This window comes from Pyxicephalus adspersus, chromosome 8, assembly GCF_032062135.1.
Source record: "Pyxicephalus adspersus chromosome 8, UCB_Pads_2.0, whole genome shotgun sequence".
Classification (NCBI taxonomy): Eukaryota; Metazoa; Chordata; class Amphibia; order Anura; family Pyxicephalidae; genus Pyxicephalus; species Pyxicephalus adspersus.
In genome coordinates this window covers 67,868,122-67,895,040 of record NC_092865.1, presented here as the reverse complement: position 1 = coordinate 67,895,040, position 26,919 = coordinate 67,868,122, and the positions used below count along the sequence as shown (strand labels likewise).

The 26,919-nt window shown below is 37.0% G+C and overlaps 1 protein-coding gene across 7 annotated transcripts in view; it reads left to right on the top strand.

Annotated features, from left to right (window-relative positions):
* Positions 1-26,919, top strand: part of IQSEC1 (IQ motif and Sec7 domain ArfGEF 1) — a 378,402-nt gene that overhangs the window by 199,970 nt on the left and 151,513 nt on the right. The window contains exon 1 of one of the 7 annotated variants that reach the window (XM_072421017.1): positions 13,327-13,726. The exons of the other annotated variants lie outside the window; for them this stretch is intronic. Coding sequence (XP_072277118.1) covers positions 13,611-13,726 — 116 coding nt within the window. The 5' untranslated portion in view covers positions 13,327-13,610. Of the gene's footprint in view, positions 1-13,326; positions 13,727-26,919 lie in introns of those variants that run through there. 7 annotated transcript variants of the gene reach the window in all.

Below are 26,919 nucleotides of genomic sequence, written 5' to 3'. Positions count from 1 at the left end.
AGCACCAACATATTACACAGCGCTGTACATTAAATAGGGTTGCAAATATTAGACCTATATAGACAGTGACACAGGAGGAGGAGAAGGTTCTGCCCAGAAGAGCTTTCAATCTAGGAGGCAGGGGAAGTAACACTCAATAAGGAAGGGGGATATGAAGTGATGGGAAGTAGTGACGGTTTCAAAAGGGAGAAGAAGATGGGTGGGCCAGTTTGAAAAAATGGGTTTGAAGTGTTCTTTTAAATGAGCAGAAAGTAGGAGCAAGCCGAATAGAATGAGGAGGACCATTCCAGATAGTTGGGGCAGCTCTAGAAAACTCTTGGAGCCATGTGTGTGATGAGGTTATGAGTGAGGAAGTCAGTAGTATGTCATTGGAATAGCGAAGAGAGCGCCTACGGGATTATTTTTTTTACCAGGTCAGAAAGGTAAGTGGGGCAAGAACTGTGAAAAAATTTGTTTGAAGGCAAAGCACAGGAGCTTTAATTTGATTCTAAGGTGAAATGGAAGCCAATGATGAGAAATACAAAGAGAGGCAGCAGAAGAGGAGCGGAGGGAAGGATGGATGAGTCTGGCTGCAGCATTCATAATAGATTGTAGAGGAGAGAGTCGGGTTAGTGTTCCTGTAAATGTGTTTGTAGACTTCTCTTGTTTGAGTTCACTGATTATTCTGTATGTTTTCTATCTGATTTTGTTTTGCTTTAAGTAAGACTAAGACTATGTACTATGACTATGTTTCCAATGACTAACGACTGCACCATGCATGAATGAGTGCTGTACATACAGCACCGTTCTGCTATATGGAGAGGGGAGGGGGAGAGCGACGGAGCGGCATCCCGCTGTGCTCTCTCCTCCACTTCCATTATGATCGTTCGTCATCCATCGTTCGTAGATCCACCAGGATGGTCGTTCAGACGATGGACCTTGTACACTATCCACTTGCTCCTGAGAATCTTTTCAATGTCAAGTAGCCAAGCTCCATAGTTTTGAGGACAGTGGGGGCCAATACAGAGCAATACAATAGAGTTGTCATTGTTATGTCCTATCAGGAGGGGTGAACTCTGACTGAAGCAAAAGTGTCACACTCCATGAAAGTAAGAAAACTATAAATGTAGCAAAATTTACAATCTTCATTAAGTAAGCCTAAAACTATAATTATTAATAAACAGGATTAATATAGCGCCAACATATTACGCAGCTCTCTATTACGATTTAACTTTAATAAGGTTTCCGGATAAGACAAAATGTAGGTAGTTGTCTTCAAAGTGACTCTGGTTAAAATATTGCAGTGTTGAACCACTGATGCTCTATTAGATCTGCAATGTATTGCCCTGCCTTACACCTTGGCATTAGAAAGAAGTACCAGGTCATGCCATGGCACTTCTTGCCATTACAGCCCATAGTATTTCATACACAGAAGCTTAGAGCTGACATTTATCCTGAATGCTGTGCATGACAGCCCTCTGCTTTTATTTAGGCTGTGGGATTATTGGGTACTGTTTCAGTTTGGCATGCACGGTTTTCCCTCCAATGATGATGGCATTCCATTAAACATGTTTTGTCATGTGGAACTGCACATGGAAAACTCATAACTGGGATGCTGAAACATTTATTCACATACAATATTAATAGATTATTAGTGAGTAATACACTCTGCAGAGAAGACACATGTGTTCTGTTCTCTCCTTTTTACAAATGTTATGACTCCTGCAATCAGTGACATTGTCTAATGTATTTAGCTTAGCAAGAGTTTGAATAATTAGGCTCAAACATTCACATGTGACCTGACATGACAAGTACACTCTCATTAATTTAATTGCCATTGTTTTCCCTATCTTAGGCTGTTTGGATTACTACTCACAGACATGTCCTTATCTTTAAGGCTTAATGTGAAAAGTGTATCCATTTCTCATTAATTTATGACAATGTATTTTATGATCTATAGTATTTAATCTTTTTTTGTTTTCTTTTGTTTTACATTATTACTTCTACAGTACTGCAGTTGTTGGATAATTTTCCTGTATAATGCTATGCTATGAAAATACAGTACTTTGTAGTTTAAGTAAAAGCTGGAAAGTTATGAGCTCATAGAATGTGTTCATCCCCTTAGCTATGAAACCCCTAAAGGAGATCTGGTTGAATACATTCTTTGTTGTTATTGAAGTTGATTGAAGTTGTTGTTATTGCATTAGTTGATTAGGGTCTAACAGTGTACCTCATCAAAGTGTTACATGATCTGTCTTATAGAATCTGTATACATACAGCTAAATAGACCTGTTCTGAAAGAACCCTGATTCTGTATCATCACTAGGCAAACAACATGAACGGTAAGAAGCATTCTAAATGGGTCGGAGATAAATCTTTGTAAAAAAAATTACTCAGGGTAAGGGTAGAAAAAAATCCAAACTTTGAATATTCCACGGTGCATCATTAAACCCATTATTAAAATGGGAAGAGAATTGCACCATTATAAACATGACAAGAGAAAGCCACATACTGCGTTACTGGTAGAAACCCGTTGACTCCTAATGTGCTGATTAGCAGTGACAAGGGTTAGAGTTTGAATCAGTGTATAGGGATTGAAGTGATCCTATCACCACAAGTTTGCTTATTGAAGAAGACTAGCCCTGCAAATTAAGCCCGTCTGTACAAACCCTACAGGCTGCATATGTCTTTAAGTGCTGCAGCTTCATTACTTCTTCATTACCACCTTCTTGCAGGCATTTTACCTTTCCAAGTAGGTCAACTTACCCTCCCTGTGTCTGGCAGTGGATTCTTAGGCCACATACTTACGTGCAATGGTTCTCGTCCGATAATCAGCTCAAGGCCTATATGAGGGACGAGAATCTAGTGTGTGTACAGCGCTCGTTGTCCATCTTCCGAATTACTGTCCTGGCTGTTCCACGGACGACGAACGATCATAATGCATATCATTCACTAAGAACCCAGAAACAGCTGTCAAAAAGCAAATTGGTTACAATATTTTTAGTTATATATTATTATTATAATTTAAAGTACTGTATTTCAAGAAGATAGAAAATGGCAGCATCCGTCACCTTTTCACATCTGTATTTTGTTTTGGATGTTTTAAACCTAGAAAGGATAAAACACATAGTGTTGTATTGGAATACTATGGTATGCTATGGAGAGATAAATGCAGAAAACCTAGAGGCTGCAGTATTTATTTTTCACTGATTTATTCACCTATTTGATTTTCATAAAAGCTGATTACTGGATCTCACTCCACCCTGCTGATATGTTCTTAGGCTTACCTGCTACCTGTGTCAGAAATGCCACAATGATGAATACATTCCTTCAATAACTACCTTCTTCTTTGTAATATTTTTTAGTAAATTCGTATGTTCAATTGAGAACATTGCGGAACATTGGAACAGTGCACACAAAAAAGATGGGACTGTATGCAGTAGTTATCTGAATCTGTCTTATTAGCCCTTTAATATTTATGAATATTTATGATGATGAAAAGAGTAGTGAAAGAGAATGGAGACTAGAATCTGGATAGTTTTATAATCACCATCATGTTAGCTGGATATTTAATATTTTTTTTTATTACACAGTATTTATCTAGCGCCATCAAAGTCATTAGTCATGTCACTAGCTGTCCCTCAAAGGAGCTCACAATCTAATGTCTCTACCTCAATCATATTACTTTATTACAGTCCAAGGTTATTTTATTGGGGGAAGCCAATTAACCTAACTGCGTGTTTTTAGAATAATAATAACAATCAAAAGTAGATTATTCTAAGCAAAGCAGCCGACGATTTTTGCCTTTCATTTTGTTTGTAGAATGTAATAGGATGGCGGCACATAGATATACATCTAGTAAGTCTGCAGAAAATCTGGCTTTTAAATCCTTGAACAGAATAGGTAGCAGCCCAATATCTCTTTCAAAGACTTTTGATTCATTTTGTCTGGGAGCGTGAGATGAAGCTTAATGCTTTTTTATTGAGTTGTTTGAAGGAAATGAGAAATATGTTCAAACTCAGCGGCCGCTTCTGACAAAAGTCTTCATTTGCATTCCTGTGCAAGAAGATTAGTGCAAAGTATTAGTGACTGTCAGCTAATTTATCCAAAGCTTAACAATAACTGTCCTAGACTCCAAAATGTGAAGGAGATGATAACGAGATCTCATTTCTACATACAAAAAATCGATGTACTCAGAAACCAAATTACAGTACAAACACAATCAGGGTGGGAGCAAAGAACATGTCCTTATATTTTTCCATTAAGATAATCAGCTCTTTGCTGCATTTCCACCATAATTATATGTGTAGGCTTCCTTGCTGGATTTGTGTTGTCTTTACTTCTTCACAGTAATTAACATCACATATAATTTGTATGTAGTGCTTATTGTATTTCTATATAAATAAACCATGTATAAAAAATGTCTTCCACCTTCCATCTTAAGACATTGCTGCATACTGTCTAAGTATTGTAGAGACACAAGTTGACTGATAAGGCCACCAAATTCCTAAACCTTTGTGCTAGATGGTGCACTTGGTTGAGTGGCAAGGTTTAGTAACATTGAACCATAGTTTAAGTATACCCTTAGCGTTTATAATGAGGCTATTCTCCAACGTTAACATGTTAGTTTACCAGTTTCGTTGGTATAGACACAAGTATAAAAATGCACTGAAAAAAATAAATATTTCCCAGGACTTTTGTGTTAAAAAATGTCCAACAGAGGGCCAATGGGCTTAGTCACCAGTATTGCCTGTGAATTACCGAGAGCCGATCTTTTTCCCATTACTGACTTGAGATACCTTGCTATTTTTCTGTACTCTGCTGCTGGCGATCTTGTCTGTCTGTTTTTCTGTCTGTCTGCTGCTGGCGATCTTGGTAAAGGCTGAAAACATTCTCTTATCAGAACCTTCAGCAAGGTGAAGAGTGAGATGCATAATAGCGATATTACCAAATCTCATTCCTTATCTTTTGAGACTGGCTGTGACAGAAAGCAACAATGTAGGAAGTAGGATGTACACACACCTCAGATGATTATCACCCAATATAGACATTGGTGCTTGTCTCAGGCTAGAATCTGACAGTGGTGGCCTGATGTGGTTTACGGATCTGTCCTGGGAGATCCAAGAACCTTTGATAGTGAACAACCCCCTGTACAAGTCAATGGAGAGGAACACAGCAAGGTGCATGATCTCCCCCCTTGCCTCTCCATAGAACAGAATGGCGTGGTGTACAGCGCTTTTTTGTTCATCTGTCACTCTTATGTTGTTTCCTGCATCAGATTTTAAACATGCATCTTACTTCTTAAGCTTTGTACAGATGTCCAAAGGATTGTCACTGTAAATCATCTTTTGTGATTGTTTCCAGTGACTAAAGAATGAATGAGCACTGTACACACAATGCCATTCTGCTTTATGGGGGAGGGCAATTGAGCGTCACCTCACTGCATTTTCCTCCATAGAAATGTACATTAGTTGTTCACAGTCGGTTGGGGGGACAGATTTTTGCCCAAGATGAGCACAACTAATCGTCTTGGGTGACTATTAACTGACGTGTGTGCCTAGATTTACACTGACAAACATACATGTATGTGGCTGCAAACAGACATAGGGAGTACCTAGGGAAACTCACATATTGGAAAGTGCAAAAATGTTTATCAAGAGTAATCTTAAATAAATTTAGGTACTTGGTCATATCATCTTTTCTCAAGGATATCATCACTGCTCAGAATGGGTGGTCATCCGAGCAAGTAGGCATATTGTGATCATGTCACTCAGACATATTGGGTCAGTGAACACTTGGAATGGATCTAGTCCAGGAATAAAAACATTTGCTAAAATGTTGCAAATAAGAAATCCGTTCTAGGTTTTCAGGATCACCCAGGTGCTCCCTATATTCCCCAGTCTTAGACAGCTTTAATAAATCAGGCCCATTGAGTCATTAAGTTCTGAAGCAGAAGGTTAGAAACTAATAGAAATTAAACTGATCAGCACTGTTTGCTACCTCTACTGAAATATAATTGATTATTATAGTTTATTTTATATTTATATAATAAACTGTATTATAAAAAGAGCATCATCATTAACTTACATAAAAATATTACTTGTTCAGCAGTGGCCCATTGTTACTGAGGGAAATGGAAAAACATAATGCCAGTCATCACTGATCAATAAGTTCTAAACTCATAACAATAAGAATTATAAATTTGAAACTAAATTAAGCAACTATATAAAGAAATATAATCAAATATGTTAAAATTACAACAATGTGCCAAAAGGAATAACACTAAGGAAAGTCCAGTGATTGGTTTTATGCCACATTTAGCACTTTATAAATGTACCCCCAATATTATGCTAATAATAAAGCTGATTATGTATATGAGTACATACAGTCTGCAAACCTTGCAAGCCATGTATTTTACTGGAAATGTAAGTACAGTACACTAACATTAGATAAAAAGATTAAAAGGAGTATTCATGTAGGAAATGGGTTTCTGCTGTGAAAACTGACCAATAGTTTACAGAGGATTTCACAAATTCATTAAGTATCTAGCTAGATATCCTCATCCGGGGACATACCTAGTTTCTCTATCTAAGAATACAGGGCACTAAAGGGTAGTAGTGCCCAGAGATCGTAGTAGGACTGCAGAGGTCATCTGCAGTTCAGTTTCACAATGTGACGTCACGTGGGAAACTGAACTGCAGTCCTCTGCAGTTCCAATTCAATGTCCAGGAATTACAGGTGATGAATGGGGACTTGGCCCCATTCATCACCTGTAGTGCCCTGTATTCTTAGATAGTGAAACTCTTATCTAAGAATACATAGCAGAAGCACAGCACGGCAACCGCGATTGCTGTTGCAGCGCTGCACTATGTATTCTTAGATAGAGTTTCACTATCTAAGAATACAGGGCACTACAGGTGACAAGTCCCCATTCATCCCCTGTAGTGCCCAAAGATCCTAGTGGAATCTCTAAAGTCCTTAGACGTGCAGCCGCCATTTCAGGAAAAATTGCTATTCGTTACCACGTATAGCAAGGGAATTCGGATTCGCTCATCTCTACTGGAGAGGATACACTTTCCACAGTGAAGCTGGGGGATCCTGCAAACCTGGAATGGATTTCCTAAAAGCCATTTGCTATTTGTTCGCAAATGTTTTCAATCCTGGACCAGATCCATTCCAGGTATGCTGGATCACCCAGCTTCACTGTGAAGAGTGTATTTTCTCCAGCTTTAGAGAGCCTTAAGAAATCAGTCCCATTATGGCTCTTGTTTAATATTGCTATCTAATTTATCATAGTCCTCAGGTTGAAGGTACAGGTATAGCAGATTTACAGACAAATGGTAAGATCTTTGTCATAGACCCCTTCATGTAGTAACTTGAAGTGTGTCACCCTTCCAGATTTCTGCTTGTAACACAGAGATCTACAGATCTGTAAGTGCCTGGTCTTGGCTGTAACTCTGGATGGTGTTTACAGGGACGCTGTAAGATTTGCATATTACTAAATAGTGGAACCCCAGTACTATTTGAAACTTTGTTTTTGTTTTTTTTTTAATATTTCATTTTTTCCCATACAAGCAGGCAGTTTAGGGAGGTGACTTTTTTCAAAAATCAATCCTTATCAAATCATTTCTTATTAAAATTCACCAAATTTTCAAATACCAAGTTGCATTTTCAAACATCACAATGCAAAGAATAAATCCATAGCATTACCAGTGTCTTTATATATGAGCTGGTATGCACAGATGGTGACGCATTTCACAATATTTATTTGTTTCTTCAGACCATAACATAATGCCCAAAAGATGTATTGACTCCACCCTTTGTGTTAGCACTGAAAATCTCTATACAGTTTGTATCAGACACATGATAGGTAATAAACATCCCTTGACACCAGCAATTCACCTTCCAAGATGTAATGCAAATGCCATCTTAATGAAATATAGGGACACCGCACCGATAACCCTTCTGCAGAGCAGAGACACACTGCCTCGAGGGGTTATTGGTGCTGTGCATTACATATTGGAAGGTGAATTGCTGGTCCCAGTGACATTCATTCCTAATAGCACCCCAAAAAGGTTACATGTGCACCCGTATTTGAAGTTCTCCACAATGCACAGTAATGCACTTCCATGAACTGTTGTGCACTGTTACCCCCCCCCCCCCAAAAAAAAAAAAAAAATCATATTTTGGTGATATCCAAATGCAAGATCTGTCTGCATTAGTGACCCTAAAGTGGAAACAACAAAAAAAACGTATTTGTATTTTTATGTCTTATGATTCATCACTTCCTCCTATTCTTGTAAAAAATGTGTTTGATTAGTTTTAGCAAAGACTTTATATAATTTGCATATAATGCCTCTGACTGCAATTCATGCCCCATTCAGAATGTCTTCAATTGCAGCCACCCCATTGTAATGTAAAGAGCGGGGAAATCATTTAGTGTGTAAAGAGACCACAAATATAAACCTATGGTACACAATGTAGGAAATCATGCAACATTGTATTTTGTTACAGGCAGGAATATGATCTTGCAGCTGCTCTGCCACCCTTTAGTGTTCATCCAGTATACATTAAAACCACCAGTAGCAAACACAAACACTATTTTAAAGTAAGAATACTGGGTATTATCCTCATAAAATCATGTGCTTGTTGCTTAATGTGAGAACTGTGACTTTAGACTCCCTTTAATTCCACTCCTAAATTTTCCTGTTTATTTGTTCAAACTAAACATTCAGTACTCTTACCCCAACCTATATTAGATATTAAACCTCTCCAAGACTGGAGAAGATACACTTTTATCAGTAAACCTGGGTGATCCAGCAAATCTGGAATGGATTTCAGTCATTTGGTATTTGTTAGCAAATGTTTTCAATCCTGGACCAGATTCATTCCAAGTTTGCTAGTTCCAGTCTTGGAGAGCGTTAACAAATCGGGGCCAGTTTGCCCTGCCAGAAAAAAAATTATTGGTTAACTATGCATATTACTTAGCTTTTCAATCAAATTTCTTGGTCTTAAAACACTTCATTTGGGGTTTTTATGAATAAAATTTAAAAAAACATAAATGCTTTAAAAAATGTAATCTTGCCCTGAAGGTCACCAGACTTTTGGGGGAAAATAAGTTGTGAATATTTAATATATATATTGTAGTCAGGTGTGCTTCTTTATTAAAGGGGAACTAAAGTAAAAAAAAAAACACCTTTATTCCGGCAGATCTGCTGATCTGTCGAGAGGTTTCTTCGATTGGGTCCCGCATCTTCCCGGTATCCTTCAGCCCAGCACATAGGAAGTGCTGGACTCCTCTTTAATTTTCTTCTGGATTCTTCTTTGTATGTCACCTAATCTTGCACTGCGCAGGCATGAAATCAAGTGACGTTCATGGGGGAAAATGACTGCCAATCTTACTGTGCATGGGTGAAATCGGCAATTTTTTTCACCCATTAAAGAAAGGGCTCCTTCTGCGCATGCCCCATCTCGGAGCAGCCAGAGCCTCCCGGGGTGCGTGACATAGGCTCTGCGCTTCTATTGTATCTTGATCACCATGGAGGGGCTCTACCCTTTTTTTCACAAAAATACGGGTGTTGCACTAAAAAAGAAAAAGTAAATACAGTTTTTACTTTATTTATTAGGGTTATCTACCCTTTTATGTAAATTAAAAATGTTGAGTTTAGGTCCGCTTTAAATAACTGACAATAAATCTTTGCTACTGAAGGACAATTTCTTTAGCAAGAGAAAAAAAAAAGTATTTTTGACCGTTGGGTTTGTACTAATTGAACGAGACATTTAGCTGCGTCTATTCATTACTCCTCAAATACAAACATGACATTCATTTTCCTTCAAAAAATCTTTTCTTAACGTTCTGCAGTGCCACATGGTGCTCTCCCATTAGTCCTATTGATTAGTGACAGGCTTTGCATTAATTATTCAAGACATTGTATTTATTGACCTGTTGTATAGAAGTCTAACATGTGAGAGGTGATTATAATGCCGGGTTGTCATCTTTGCTCATGTTGTTGTGCTTTATTAATTATTCAAATGTAGTTCATGATTTTTATCCTTTCTGCTTAATAAATATTTAGGGCAAGGCCTTTTATAGTTGCACCAAAGCACAATTGATCTCTATGGATGACCATAGTTGATGCAATATTTGCAAACTATGCGGTTCCTTTTTAGTTTATATAAAACAAGAACAGAGGTTTCGGCATGTGCACTGTGCTGCAAACCAACCTGGATTGCTGAGAATAGATATGGTAAGGCCTAATGTTACATCGATATAGAGAAACTAATAATAAAGGTAATGTATGGTGCTTTTGTATTTATTTACTTTATTTATTGCAGTCAATACTAAACATAAAATAACAAATATGTAAATAATAAATATTGCTTGTAAATATGTAGTATCTAAAATGGAAACACATAGATAAAACATACTTGCAAAGAATTTTTTTTTAAATAAAATTGATCCAAAACATTATGGCTTGGGCAGCATGGCAGCTCAGAGGTTAGCACTCTGGCTTTTGCAGCGCTCGCTCCCAGGTTCAAATTTTGTCCAGGACACGATTTGTATGAAGTTTGCATCCCCATGTTTGTGGAGGTTTCCACCCACACTCCAAAAAACTTGCAGTTAGGTTAATTGACTTCTTCAAAAAATTGTCCTCATAGGACTATGATAGGGACAGGGATAGTGAAGGGACAGTTAGTGACATCTCTTTGGACTTTGTAAAGCGTTGCGTAATATGTCAGTACTATATAAAAACAACATGATGATAATAATAATAAAGTCCCCTCTGGGTTCCTGACGTTGCTGGGTGTTCCTTGATTTAGCAGTGCAAAATATTCTCCCATTACGTTCTTGCATAGTCTCATCACTGACATTTTATCTTTTGGTGACTAAGCCGTGACATTACTTTTTATCTGCATGAAAGAAAATATTTGCCACTGACTACTGGGACCTTTTTCATTACAATACAAATCCTTCCCTTGACAGGTAAATCAGCTCTCATATATGTATTTTTTTCAGCTATTGTGCCGTTTGCCCAGTGCTCAGCTGTATGGCTTCCTATGATCAGTTATGACTATTGTGCTTTATATTGCACGTGCAAGATTCTAAATTCATGTTTTATGGGCCCATTGTGCTCCATTGTGTTCTACAGACCAATGCATGTAGTATATTGCAGGCCTTGGCCCAACAGGGTTTCAGATGGGTTTCAATATTTATATAATCACTACTATTTTGGCCAGAACAGTCAGGAAGCATGTATTGAGGTTTAAATGGTACCAATGTGTGGATTTTCAGACATCGGATAGGCACACTGGGATATATAACAGATTGTAGGACCATGGTTTGTAATCAAAACAGCTCCATTGGTTATTTAATATACATTTCACCCATAGGGCCTGATTTATTAAAGCTCTGACAATTAAAAACATAACAAGCTACTATTTCAGTCCTGCCCATCATATATAACAAAGTAAATCTGTACAACATGCAGAGACACATTGGCCTGATTTTATTAAAGCCCTCCAAGGCTGGAGAGTATACATTTTCATCAGTGAAGCGGGGTAATCCAGCAAACCTGGAATGGATCTGGTCCAGGATTCAAAACATGTGCTAATAAATAGCTAATGCCTTTTAAGAAATCAATTCCAGGTTTGCTATATCACCCAGGTTCACTGATGAAAGTGTATTCTCTCCAGCCTTGGCGAGCTGTAATAAATCAGCCCCAATGTCTGCAATGGCAAATTGATCTTTGAAACAGAATTGATATGGATAATAAAAGAATAATTATAATAAAAACATAAACACTAATATCAATACATCAGTCTACAATTCTGTCTTAAATCTGTGGTGGCCAATCTGGGTTTCTTTCTATTTTCCAGTTTATAACCACATCCAATGGGTGAATAATCAAAAAAGCTTAATTGGTTTTTAATATACATTTCACCCATAATCTCTTCTCGAGTTTATTCTGCACCCTTATTATTTGTTGGTGAAACCACATCTATAGGGTGAATAATCAAAAAAGCTTAATTGGTTTTTAATATACATTTCACCCATAATCTCTTCTCGAGTTTATTCTGCACCCTTATTATTTGTTGCTGAAACCACATCTATAGGGTGAATAATCAAAAAAGCTTAATTGGTTTTTAATATACATTTCACACCATAATCTCTTTTTGAGTTTATTCTGCGCCCTTATTTGTTGGTAAAACCACATTCAATGGGTGAATAATCAAAACAGCTCCATTGGTTATTTAATATACATTTCACCCATAATCTCTTCTCGAGTTTATTCTGCACCTTTATTATTTGTTGGTGAAACCACATCCAATGGGTGAATAATCAAAAAATCTTAATTGGTTATTTAGTATAAATTTCACCCATAATCTCTTTTTGAGTTTATTCTGCACGCTTATTTTTTGTTGGTGAAACCACATCTAATGGGTGAATAATCAAAACAGCTCACTTGTTTATTTAATATACATTTCACCCATAATCTCTTCTCGGGTTTATTCTGCACCCTTATTATTTGCTGGTGAAACCACATCTAATGGGTGAATAATCAAAACAGCTCCATCAGTTATTTAATATACATTTCACCCATAATCTCTCCTAAAGTTTTATTCTGCACACTTTTTTTTGGGTGAAACAACATCTAAAGTGTGAAAAATCAAAACTGCTCCATCAGTTTATTATATATTTCATTATATATTTCACCCATAATATCTTTTACAGTTTATTCTGTACCCCTATTATTTGTTGGTGAAACCACATCTATAGGGTGAATAATCAAAACAGCTTCATTGGTTATTTAATATACATTTCACCCATAATCTCCCCTATAGTTTATTCTCCAGCCCTATTATTTTTTTGGTGAAAGCACATCTAATGGGTGAATAAGGTGTCACCACATTAAGCTGTGTCCTTTAATCACATTAAGTCCAAACTCTCGGCTCAGACAGCTGTGTATATGTTATTTATTTCACTGTAAAATCCTCTTCTTTATTTGTAAATAGCCTATCCAAGCCAGGCTTTGTGCTGGGGGTCTGTATGAGGGCCTTGTCCTGCTCATTACAGAGACATTATTCTCCTGAAAGGCAGGAAGGCTGTCATCCAGGTCCGGTTTCAGCAGTTATCAATGTGTTCCTGTTTCCTTGGAAACCAGAGAGGGCCAATCCCAAGGCCCTGTATCTGGCTGGGAGCCTGGCCCTCTGTTCAGCATGTGGCTCCCATGATTAGCTGTTCACACAGACCTGAATGACAACGTGTGCTGGGAATAAGATTAGAATAATTTATTTTAAGGCAGGGAGGGCCACGCGGTGACATTTCTTTTTGTCACACGCTCACATGAGCTGCTACAATGTGCTGGATGTGTCTGATGATGGAAGACTGAGTGGTCCCACTGATTTCTATTGAGGATTTTCTGGGTAGTAATTTGGGAAAATGAACCTTGGGAACAAGCTGGAGCCTGTGCGGATTACTTTATTGCATGGATCTTCCTAACTTCCAGTGGGGAGCTTGTCCATATATTTCTCTTTCTGGCTATATCCGGAGTTTGTTGTTGGAATCACTACATTTTCCAGTTTGCTGTGCAAATGAATCATCTGAGCAATAAGGCACCTGCTGTTAATGGATGGTGCCAGACTGGCACTTCTCTCTGCCCACTTCCAAGATGATGAAGTTGAAAGCATTTTGTCTGGATTACTGGCAATTCCTGTGTCTGCAGCCCCTTCATGGGCTTTACAAGAGGTATATGCTCTTCAATCATCATTAAACTGTTTATGTACCCTTTATCGGCTTTAGGATCAGATGTGTTTAATAAGTCATTGTCAGGTTTTAAATAGAAGGATCCATTTCATTAATATAAAGCAATGTGTTACAATTGTATTATATGTATCACTTAGCTATATTATTATATTCCATTGATGTGTGCATATATGTGTTTTCACTCCTACTGACCATTGACCCTTCTTTATTATCTTTTTATATTTTAATGTTGTCTTTTGATATAAAAAAGGAGGTTAAACAGCATCAAAAATAGGTGGCTAGAAGAAGGGGCTGCTTGCTATTCATGAATAGACTGTAAATCTGTATGAGGCTCAGGTTCTGTGACAAAGCAGCTTTGTGATTGATGGAGAGTGAAGAAGAGGAAGCTGTGGAAAGGAAAAGCTTTTCATATTCATGAGCCCTGAAACATCCTTTATATTGTCAGATATCAGGAGATAACACACCCAATTCAAACAATAGATTGGACACACACCCTGCATCCCTGTCTGTGTTGGTCATTCAAGGGTAGTTAAATAGGTTGGCATTATTTCCTAAGTAAAATATATAATATATATATATATGATGTTCTGTGTATATTTTTATCTCTGTCAGAGTTAAATTTAGCTCGAGAGGTTCAGTGTGAGAACAATTGCAGATTCACACTCACGTGGCTCTGAAACACAATATCTAAGCGATTGTTTGACACTCCGACTTACATGACGGACTGAAGTGTACAGATAGCTTCACAAATATCTACAGTGCAATAACATGTATATATGAAATAGAAATCATTTATACTTTTTTATTCTTCATATCACATAGTAGAATTATGAAAATTGGATGTTTCAGTCTTGTCTGTAAATTATGTATAAGTCCTTGACATTTTTGCATCAATATGAGGGTGATAAAGTTATAAAATGAGTGTATTTCCATGAAGATTGCACAGTGATGGACTGGCTGAAAATATTAGACGTTAAGATTTTTAGCTAATCAAGTTTTTATTTAACTAAAATGTATCCCCCTAAAAGAAAAGATGATAAAAATTGCAATAAACTATGCTATAAAAGGATTTCAGGATATTATTCCCTAAGAACAAATACAACCATCAGAAAGAATATGGTTTGCAGGTGAAGAAGCTGTATAGTGAAATGTATATATATTTGTGGCACAATGTATCATTTTGCTTTGGTGTTTTTGATCTACCAACTCTGTTTGTCCTTAGTCTATTGTATTCCCTGAAATATAATATTTGACAAAGGGGCAGAGATCGATCGGTGGCCAGTAACTAATCATGGAGGCCAAACAGTGAAATTGTCTTCACCCAGTTTACAAAGCCCCTCCTTTGTTCACTCTCAGGGTTAGACAACAGCACCAGCTGGTTGTGTCATCTCCTATTGTTGTTCCGGGATGAAACTCAATTACCCTTTGTTGTCCAGCACGTGTGTGTTTTAAAGGGTTTGCAGTAATCTTCTGACCCTCATTGGGAAAATCATTGGGGTTCATTTTTACTATCTATATTTATACTGGTTTGGTAGTACCTTTCTACAATATTAGCATTATAAAAACTACCAGTAAATCATATATTTTTTCCAGAATTGTTTGTTGTTTTCATTTCCTAACTTTGGCACTTATTTCAGTATGATAAATAGCAACAGAAAAATTAAATGTGTTTTCGTTACAATTCACCATTTAATAATGTAGCTGCTCTAAAACGAAAGGTAAAATCTGGTTGGATACTGTTAACTGACACAGCACATAATCACTGGTTATTGAACTTTATCTGTTAATATTACTCTGCTTTAACTAATGGTTTCCCTGACTCTTAGTTGGCAATTCTGTGTGGGGTGAAGAAGTTATCCTAAACTTTTTAATACTAATATATTAAAAGAAAAAAAAATACATTGTATTAGCTCCTCCCGCCATACAGCTCTTCTAACCTGCACTTCAAAAGGTTACCTCTGGCTATAGCTGAATTATCTGCGACCTATGCAGGAGACTATGGTCTACTCTCGGGAGGCCAACTACCACTTTTATACTCCTATAGTAAACCATGGAGCAGTTAGTAAGACTCACTTGTGGGCAGTTGGTGTCTAATGAGGTGGGTCATACTGGTACAGGTAGTCCCCGGGTTACATACCAGATAGGGACTTTAGGTTTGTTCTTAAGTTGAAGTTGTAAGTAATTTGGAACAGGTACATTATTTTAATAAATACAATTAGGACAGATGTTTGTCTCAATATATTATTAGGCACCGTGGTGTCAGTTACTGTATAAAATCCTCACTGTGAGCTAATCACAAACATAGCAAGAAAACTTTATGTAGCCTAGACATTCATAAACTTCTGGAGCAAGCTGTGCTTTGATATGCAAAAGGAAACAACTGCAGAGTTTGTCTTGGTCATTAAAGAGTTACAATATGCTAAAGATCAGCCCAGCTGTGTTTAGCAAAAGATTTCTTTTGCAAGTCATGCAAACCGCCCCTCCAAGCCTTCGTCCTGCACACAAGCGAGCAGGGAAGCCCCGTTCGTATCTAGGAGGTGTCTGTATGTCAGATGTCTTTACCCGGGGACTACCTGTAAAGACAATGTAAGTCGTCAATTTCTCTGTGACTGCTGCAGTCCTTATCTGTGGAACCAAAGCTACTAACTCACCTTAGAGTTCCATTCCACCTTAATATGTCTTTGCCTGTTTGGTTGTTGAGGATGGTTTTTAGACAACGCTTTATACCCAACACATCTAGTGATGTAGCTATAGGCCAGGTAATCATCACTCAGAATGCAGCAACTCATTCGGTCTTACACTGTCCGACACCTATTTGATAGTAAAACAGTACTGGACATAACTTTATTTTTGGATTCCTTTGGTCTGTGCCATGAAAGAATACACAATTGTGCATTTCTGTTTATGTTCCAAATTTTTTGTCACATGGTATGGCAGCGGTCACATATTCTGACCCATCAAAATGCTGCTAGTAAAAATTTGATTTGAGAAATTCTAACCTCTTGTAATTTAATAATAACATAACTAAACTATTGTTGTCCTGTTTACCCCGTGAGATTAACAAGTAACTGACATACTCATAAATTGGCAGAATCAGCACCATATGATCTCCTTGGCACAAGCTTACAGCCTTCAGTGAATTGGTACTCCTTGGCCATAATACAAGTGTCAGTGGAATGGGAACTACAGTGCAAGCATTTGCATATTTGCATATTCATGATTCATTATGCTCTTCATGATGTTTTTATTCTGACAGATTTCTATAAATATTTTGACAGTGCTGCAAATAAAACATAAAACTGTCTGTGTCTTATGTGTGCCAATTATTATACTAGGAAGTGAAGAATCTGAAGGGTTCTTATCTAGCAGCTGAGAAGATCCAAATTTGCATCAGCTGCAAGCCTGTGTTTGCTGTCAGCGTGGCTACCCTGGCCAGCTGCATTTATGAAAACATAAGCATTTATTTGGTTTATGTATATTTTTGTGATATATAATTCATAAAAGTACACTTGTCTTTAGAGAAATATTTAGAATACCATTGCTGACTTTCCTAAAACTTCCAGTTACCTCTTTCTGTCTGACTGAACTGCACAAGTCCAAATTCCTTATCCCTGGTCAGAGACTCAGAAACAAGTGTAATCAGTCAGGTATCTATCATTAACACACGGAACTCATCAATGGAAGTCTCCCTAATTCACTTATAAATTTGAGTTCTTTAGGGGCCAATAACACGGCTGTGCAAACTTGCTGATTATGGCAGAAGCTCACCGCCCACCAATGGGTTTCATTCCTTGCTAAGTCCTGCTGCGAGTTTAGCTACTGTTTGTGAACTTTGAACAAGGTCAAGGTACAAGCCTAGTTGTTATTGCCATGGTTAAACTTTTTCTACCTTGTAGAGAGATGATAAACTATGGTTTGGCTCAAACTTTATCATTACATTATAGTAGTAGGCAGTACAGTGGCTCAGAGGTTAGCATTCTAGACTAGGTTAACACTAGGTCCCAGGTTCGAATCTCGACCAGGACACTATCTGCATGGAGTTTGCTCCTTCTCCCTGTGTTTGCGTGGGTTTCCTCTTACATTCCAAAAACATGCAGTTAGGTTAATTGGCTTCTGCCAAAAAAAAATTGACTGTATTAAAGATTAACATACATAAGGACATTGCCATATGACTGAGGTTGGGACATTAGATTGTGAGCCTCTTTAAGGTAAAGTTAGTGACATGACTATGGACTTTGTACAGTGCTGTGTAATATGTTGGCGCTATATAAATACGGTGTAATAATAATAATAGAAGGATGTTCTTTACAGACAAATGTTCTTTACAATTCTTTAAACATACCCCTAAATACATACAACTCAGCTCCTTTCTGCACCTGCCAGTAAAGGTCACATTAGCCATTACAATTGGATTATGTTCTGGGGATTTTATTGATCAGGAGTATATGTAGCATCTGTCTAACAAAGATAATTACGGCCCGTCGTAAGCCAAAAAATATACTAAATTTTGGGTAAGTGTTGCTGTAGTGATACCATTTCCATTCAGCACAACCACTAGCTTTTTCACATGCACTCTTCCTGGGCTTTTCATGGCCTATACATTAATCTCTGTTCAAGGATACTGTTCCTTTAACAAAAGTTTCTGGAGTGATGGTCTGCAGCAGGGTAAGGAATTAGGCCAAGGTTCTTCTCTTCTGGCTGTGTACAATAGAAGGAGCTTAGGGAGCCTGGGAAGAAAATGAAGAACTTTCACTCCCAATCAGAATCTTTCAACACAATTTTCTGCAGCTTGCTTCTCAATGAGTTCCGGTGTGTCCAGGCAAGGAGATTGCTTCTAGAATAATGAAGAATTAAGTTGAGTTTATGGATGGATTTCCAATGCTGCTCTTGGAAGATATTTAAAATTATGTGTTTGATTTAGCAGGCCCCCTCTTCCTTCTTGTTCCCTGATTTATATTGCTTCTTCAATAAACTAGCATTGGCTAAGGGCCGACGGATTGTTGCATTAATTAAGTTTAGGCCACTGGAGCATGAAGTAGAATTACTATTAAAACGTATAAAGAAAAAAAGTTGATGTAGTGTTTAAAATAGTTGTTTGGGAGAGCCTGTTTTGGGTACTTTTATAGTATTCAGTGAGATTTTGTGTTGTTCAAAGCTGCTGTCAGTAAATGGTTTTTAAAATATAATCTGTAGTTCTTTTGGCCAGCATTCACATTCTGTGCAGTATGTTGCACCTCACATGGTGTACATTTCTATCTGTTGTTATTCTCTGCCTCAATTCAATTTAATAATTGGACCACAACATGTCTGACTGTGCATTGTAACGCAAACCAATGCACATTACTATAGTATGAGCAAAAAAAAGGAATAGAAACCATCAAAAAGTGTTATTTTAAATTGTGGTGGATAATATTGGGCAATAATAATGAGTCAGCCTCAGACTTCATATTTGTTTTGGATATACCAACAGTAACATCTCTGCTTCTTTCCATCTGGGAGTTTTGGGTGTTCCTTCCTAACTTTACATGTTCTAGCCACACCATAATATAAAATACATAACAATCTAACAAAGAGAGTTGGATCCCCTCATTATTGCCAAAGCAGGTATGCTGACCAGGGAACATAAGCACAGAAATCTTACCAATAGAGTGTAAGGCCCTGGTCAGCACCAGTCCCCCAATCTTGCACCACAGTCTTCACCTATAGCGAGTCCCCGCTTAGCCTCGGGAGACTGGTTTAGTTTCCCAGGACTCGGTTGCCCCGGGGGCTTACTACGCAGGGGATGCTGTCTGGGGATGGGCTGGCAGCAAACCAGGAGCCCACAGATAAAGCAGTATCAAGATTCCAACAAAGGGCATGCACAGAATAAAACGAACTACACAAGGACAATACGGAAGCAGTGTCAGGGTCACAGGCAAAAGGTCAGTCCGGGAAATGGAGAACAGGTACAGGGAGTCCAAGGGGGTTGGGATAAGCTGTAGGAATTATTGGGAGTAAAATTAAGATTGCTAACAATGTACAGAAGTAATCTGGCATGAACTATGAGTAGGAAATATTACTTAGGTTTGGACAGGGGCCATAAATTAGAACAGTACCATCCGATAACTCTTTTCCGTGCCTTGCTGGTAAGTACATGCTGGAGCTTAATGGGAAAAAACAATATATACTGACCAAAGTAATTTAGTAAATGGGTTCATACTTTTGTTATGAACACAATACACTGAATGTAAACAATGTCTATGTTTTGTATTAATAAATGAAATACCAGCTAGGTTTTAGTTATGGTATATGCTGTTCCTTTTATACAGTTTATGTGATGTACATTGTAGAAAATCACCCAAATACTCATTTTACTGACTGTTGACTATCATTATATTTTAAAATCATTTTATATGCTTACAATTACAAATTTTGCTAATATAAATCAGCTACATTTTATTAGCTTGTTTTCTTTTAAAATATATTCATGTGTTTTATTGGATGGATTGCACTGAAAAGCAAACTTGTGCATCTTTGTGCAGTGTATTTCTTCAGCTACACCAAATTTACTTAACAAATCTAACTTAAAATCTTAATTTTATTTACACATGATATAGTGCAATAACATAGGCACAAGGTCTTATTAATACCAACTAGTGGGCTCCTATCTTCTAATTCTGTTAACGTTCTGGCTGGTAAAAGTAGAATTTGGGCATTTTTGTGGAAGTGTGAGCCTAAGCTTTGCAAGTCTGCTGTCCCCACATTCATACCTGCCCATACTGCCATACCTGCCCGTGCTGTAGTCCAGCCATCTACAAGAGTGAGGCCCAAACCATATTATTGGTATTATTATTCTTACTACACAGTATTTATATAGCTCCATAATAGGCTGTCCCTCAAGGAGCTCACAATCTAATGTCCCTACCATAGTCATATGTCATTATTACAGTCTAAGATCCATTTTGGAGGGAAGCCAATTACCTAACCATGTATTTTTGGAATGTGGAAGGAAACCCATACATACATAGCATAGGGATTTTTCTGGCAAACAGCATGTGCATATTCTGTAAAAGCTAGATAATTTTGTGTAAAGTCTGTACATTGTTAAACCAGGCTGCCCAGTGACGTAAAGGCTAAGGGTAAGTTTTGTGTAGGCTTTAACTGAGTGGGTGGGGTAAGATTTTAAAGACAACTGACTTAAAAGTGAAGTTGACCTTTAAGATCAGTGGGAGTCATGCTGTGTCCCTGGCTATCCCCCCCCCAAAGCAGAGAAAAAAACATAGCCAACTATAACCATATGTTAACATTTTGCCATATGTAAAAATAACAGATACTGAAAGAAAAACATGAAAAAAATAATTTTTTCTTATTTTGTTATGCTTTATATTGCATAAGAAACTGCAAAATCTGATAAGATTGGAGCCACTACAGTCCATGGTTCTGAAGTCATATAAAAAAAAATGCATGAGTATGAATGGTGCCTAATGGCATACACAGATCACATATATTTCAAGCACATTCATTTTCCACATCAAAAAGACACAAATGTCTACAAAGATTGAAGCAGAAGTTAAACTACATTTTTTGGTCTGTAATTAAACTAAAAAAATTAAATGACCATCCATCCATCCCAAAACCACATTAAGGCTACAAAGTGTCCTGATAGATTCTTTATAGGAATATATAGATTATAGATAGAAATATATTAATAATTGGGACTGGAAGGAGTGAAGGCTTCATTGTGGTTGTGGAGAAACAGCCTCCTTGGATATATCTAAATGTCTTTGAAGATCCTTCAGATCTCTGTTCACTTCAATCAAAAACATGTATGATAGACAAACTGTGACTGGTTTAGCTATTCTTATAATGTTTCTTTTTGCATTTATTTTCAGATCAAGGGATAGGGGTCAACTAATTAGGTTACCCACCATACTTGAACCTAATATACTTGAGGAAAACCTGGAAAATAAGTGGGATTGGTAAAACAAAGTTAATTATCCATCTGGATGTGTTTGCCATCGGGTAGGGTGGGGTCAGGTAAAAGAGCACAGTAATTAAGTTGTTTGTATTAGGTTAGGGGGAGTAATCTCTGATCTATTTTTACTGTATTTTGAACACAACATTATTTTTCTTATTGACTGCTACAGTCTTAACCTTTATAAAATGTTCTTGTTGTAAACTCTGTAATTAATTCATTGCGCAGTATTCCTGTATTCTTGCTAATGATTTAATTGATTGCTGGGCCTTTCAAGTATAAAACGCACTTTGGATGAATTCCACATCCCTGAATCAGATCTTTCTAGGTTAGTAAAATGTATTAGCAATTCTCTTGTGTTTGTAAGGAGAAAAGTTCACATCTTGGTCAAGTATTCTGACTGCTCCACCTTTATCCTTCTCGCTGAGCTCGGTGTGATATTGCATTGCATGCTGATATTTGTTCTATATGACCTCATTTATGTCATTCTACTTATTAGTTCAGGATGTTTAACTTGATAGCTAGTGATGTTTACATTTTACAAATTTGTTTGTAACTTTTTTGGTTCCTCAAGTCTCAGCGTCTCAGAGGGCCAAAAACCACAGAATATAGAAAGAGCAAAAAGTTAAGTCCCAAATCAGACAAACGTTAGTTAATTTTCAGATACACAGTTTAATACAGCTAGTTGTTTGTTGATTACAGAGGGAGGTATTATATTTGAAATACTTCCTTATACATGCATCACTTTTGATCTAATGTGTATCATTTAATTGTTCAGATCAGGGATGAAATATAAAGGGGGTAGATTGTATGTGCTTCAGTTTAGAGAAAAAGCAGGGTTTTATGGCAATTTATACAAAATGTATTTATTGAATTAAGAAATTATACAAGCTTATGTTTCTCGCAAATGTGTTACAATTTTCCATTCATTATACATAAGAAAAATGCTTAGGTGCAAAAGGCATGTATTCTCATTTTATGTCAGGAGTCCCATCATTATCTTGGGTTTCACCTAAATCAACTTCCTCCCAGGGTATTGAGATGTAACCGACTCTATAGGCCTGATTTATTAAAGCTCTCCAAGGCTGGAGAAGATACACTTTGATCAGTGAACCTGGGTGATCCAGCAAACCTGAGATGGATTTCTTAAAACGCATTTGCTATTTGTTAGCTAATGTTTTCAATCTTGGACCATAACCATTCCAGATTTCATTGATCACCTAGGTTCACTGATGAAAGTGTATCTTCACCAGCCTTTGAGAGCGTTATTAAATCATGTGAGATAAGTCTCTGGTAATGCCATTTATTCAAACCAATCATTTTGAATATCAAAGAATTGTTGGAGGATGAGTATTCAAAGGGTCTTTAGAAAGATCCATAGGCTTATGTAGTAATAAAAAGCCTATGTAAGCGAAGCTGTGTGAGATATATTTCTGTTAGTGCTAAATTGTTGAACTGTTCATCATAAATACCAAGAATTATTAAGGGTTATTTACTTACATGTTCTTTGGAGAATCAAAGGGCAGTGGCCAAAGTGGAGAGGGGAATGTCAGCTAAATCAGTGTTCAGTTAAATTGCTCTTATGAGTGGTTAGAAATTTTTGTTTTTGTTTTATTCTATTCATTTATAGTTTATTAGTTATAACCCAACCTATAGAAAAGAAAAAATACATAACAGCTTGTAGCAAAGACACATACTTCCCAGTACAATGGCATAAATACTGCATTTTTATCATCCAAGCTTGAATATTTATCCCTACAGCAAAGGAGCAGAAGTAACTATGAAACACCACCAAGATCACATATAGGGAAAGTTAAGGAATAGACACAGGTACATATAGTCATTTGTTCATAATCTGATAGTAACAGATCAGTTTAAATGAAGGTCATCTTATGTCATTAGGTACCCTTGATCAAATGACTGAAACGTTTTTACAACCAGACTATACTCACTTCTGACCCTACCCAGTAATCAAATGCATTTATTTATTTTGTGTTGCTTGTGTAATAGTACTTATTTATTGAGAATATGACTCGGCAGGCATTGGAAGCTCAACAACTGCTTCTAATAGTCATGCACAGATAAATATGCCTCATTGCTGGATTCCCCAGGTTTACCCATGATAGTCTGTCTTGTCCAGTCTGGGAGAGCTTTAATTAATCAGGCCCTATATTTACAGGTATTGACATTTAGTCACCAAATCTCAAGGTGTGTGCTAATAGGGCTATAAAAATGAATAGAACTAATCCCTATTCACAAAAAAGGTTATGCAACATTTGGAAAGGCTGAGGAATATGGGGCAACGTGTTTTTAATGGCGATACTTAGGCATAATCTAGCTATAATGTCGAACTAAATTTTTTTTCCTAGTTCTGTATAGAACTGATAATGGTTAGAATTTCTGGAAACTTTTATCACTGTCTGTTTAACCTTTACCACACTGTTGAAAAATTTTTATATACATATAAGTAATGTGTTTTTTCTGAGACAAGAAAGGACGTTTAGCAAGGCATAATGATGGAAGGATGTTTGTTGTTTGCTCATGTTGCTAAAGGCTTTCATGCTTTTCATCTGCTTTGATATTTCAGTCACCTAACTTTCTTCTATTTATAGAATATGAATTTTGAGCTGCATTGCAGGTTTATAACAGAAGCCATTTGTGTTCCGCCTAGATGTGTAAGCGTTGATTTACATCAGTAGCTCAGTTTTACTGGTACAAGACTTTAAATCATTCTTACAGCTCAGATGTTCTGTTAGAATTTACCTTAGATTAAGCTTTCTTATTGATGTGGTTGTATAGCTGTGGTTCTCTAAAATTTAAATGTACAAGTTAAAATAAAAATAATACTTACAATATTTTGCCCAATTTCTGCCAACATAACAATATGTCAATGAATATGACACTGAAAAGGTAATTAAAAGATAAAATACCAAACCAGCTTTTACAATGTTCACTGACAAGACAAGGCTTTTTACCATTTAATCCAGGCTTCTTCGGAAGCTTGGAGGAACTCTGTTCAGTAAGATTTATAAATCAACCTAATCAATCACATATAAATTTATTTTAGGGAAACCTGTGCTAAGAGATTACATAGGCTGTGTGTTTGCAAAATACTTGTGGTGGTGCCAGATAATATCAATTTCAAAAAATAGGTGGTGCCAGATAATGAAAAAAAGATGTTCCCGAAAACAGGCTTATGTGTTGCGTATCATCATTTGCTTACCTTAAAATTTTAAAAATAGGCTTTGTGAAAGAAGTACTCTTAGATCTAAACCCCTTGGGGGATAACATGTGCAATTGATAGTCACCTTCTTTCTAAAATCAGTTGTGTTCTTATTGTGTAATGATGAAGTGCTTTATTAAAAACACACCCAAACTTTATTTTTACCTTCAAATTTACCGTAACAACATGCATGTTGATGCACTAGACATGAGCAGCGCTGCGTATGCATACATTGGAACTCCAACAGAGTACTAAGGCAACTACAGCTGGTGGCTGGTGGGATGCTTTAAGGTATATTCAGACCCGCTTCTGCAAAACATGGCAGTAAATGCTCCTGGAAGCCTACTCTGCACAGCTAGGATTCCAGGATCTTTTTCAGGCAAAAAAAAAGCTTGGGTTTCAAAGGCCTGTGCAGGCTTTTATAGACATTTGCATGTCTATGGAGAAATTTGGAAGTCAAAACATCCTTAACAAGTGACATAATAAAGTATTTTTATAGATTTTTCCCATACTGCCCAAAATCATTCTGGTAGTATAACTGGTGTCTAACCAAGCTATTCCCAAAGTGTACACACGTTTTAATATCTGGGTGTTAGCGGAGTCACAATGTAAACTGCTTTGGGGTAAAATAAGTATGTGATTATATTATGTTAGTGCTGTAAATATGGTAAACTAATAATCAGTATATATGAGTGCCTTTACTCATACCTCCTAGATTGTAAGCTCTTCCAGGCTGGGTCTTCTACTCCTCCTGTGTCACTGTCTGTCATTTGCAACCCCTGTTTAATGTACAGCGCTGTGTAATATGTTGGCACTATATAAATTATTTTATTATTAATAATAATAATAATAATAATAATAATAATACAGTATTCCTTTGACCATGCATTTGCAGTAAATCCTCCTTATTTACTTGCATCATACTGATTTCTACATGACCTTGCAGCAGGGATTATTCACTCACCTCTAGCATTGATTTCATGCAGTCCTGCTGCAGTATTTTTGCCTTGCTGAAACTTTCTATGATCAATCAGCTCCTGGGATTAAATACGTCACAGAGCTTGGCCAATCCAGAGATCATTGTGTATGAAATTTGTATTAGCTCTGCAGAGTTAATTTCCAAGGATAAATGTTGCAGGGATCAAATCGCAGCATCCTTCAGATATGCATTAATATGTCATGCTGTCCTATGAACATGTGAATGATGATATCTTTCTGTGTAGAATATATTTCACACTGTAAGATTAAAAAAAGCTATGATTGATCAAAATATATCATTTATTTATCAAGATAGATTAAATAGATTTATTGTTTTTTTTTGTTTTTTATGGAATCTGCATTGGTAACAAGTTTAGTAGTACATTGTCACTCTACTGTTTGTTGTCATTTGTAATTTATGGATCATATATTGATATAAATCATAGTAGTTTATTCCGATACTAAGCCAGTTACTGCATCTTCTCATTGAGGTCATCAATAGGAAGCATGCTGATCCTGTCATTCTGGGGTCGTCCTGCAGGATAATAGACATAAGACTGCACACAAGCTAATAGTTCTTTATTAGTGTTGGTCGAATATCTCACTATTCGATTCCACAGCTATTCGATCCAATAGTGAGAAATTCTCCGGGTGAAATTCTCCAAATGCCGAATTCTAACACTATTGAAGTCAATGGTGCGAGAATTCGGGTTTTTTAAGGGTCTTTTAAGGGCTTCAAGAGCAATCAGATTGCTCTTGCAGCCCTTTACTAGTTGTATGTGATGTTGGATAGAGTTTCTTTATCCAACAACACATAGTACAGCGCTGCAGCAGCAATTGCTGTTGCCGGCCTGTGCTTCTAGTATGTGTTCTTGGATAAGGTTTCTCTATCCAAGAATCCAGGGCACTACAGGTGATGAATGGGGACAAGTCTCCATTCATCATCTGTAGTGCCCAGAGATTGTAGTGGAACTGCAGAGGTCTGCAGATTACCTCTGCAGTTCCACTACGATCTCCGGG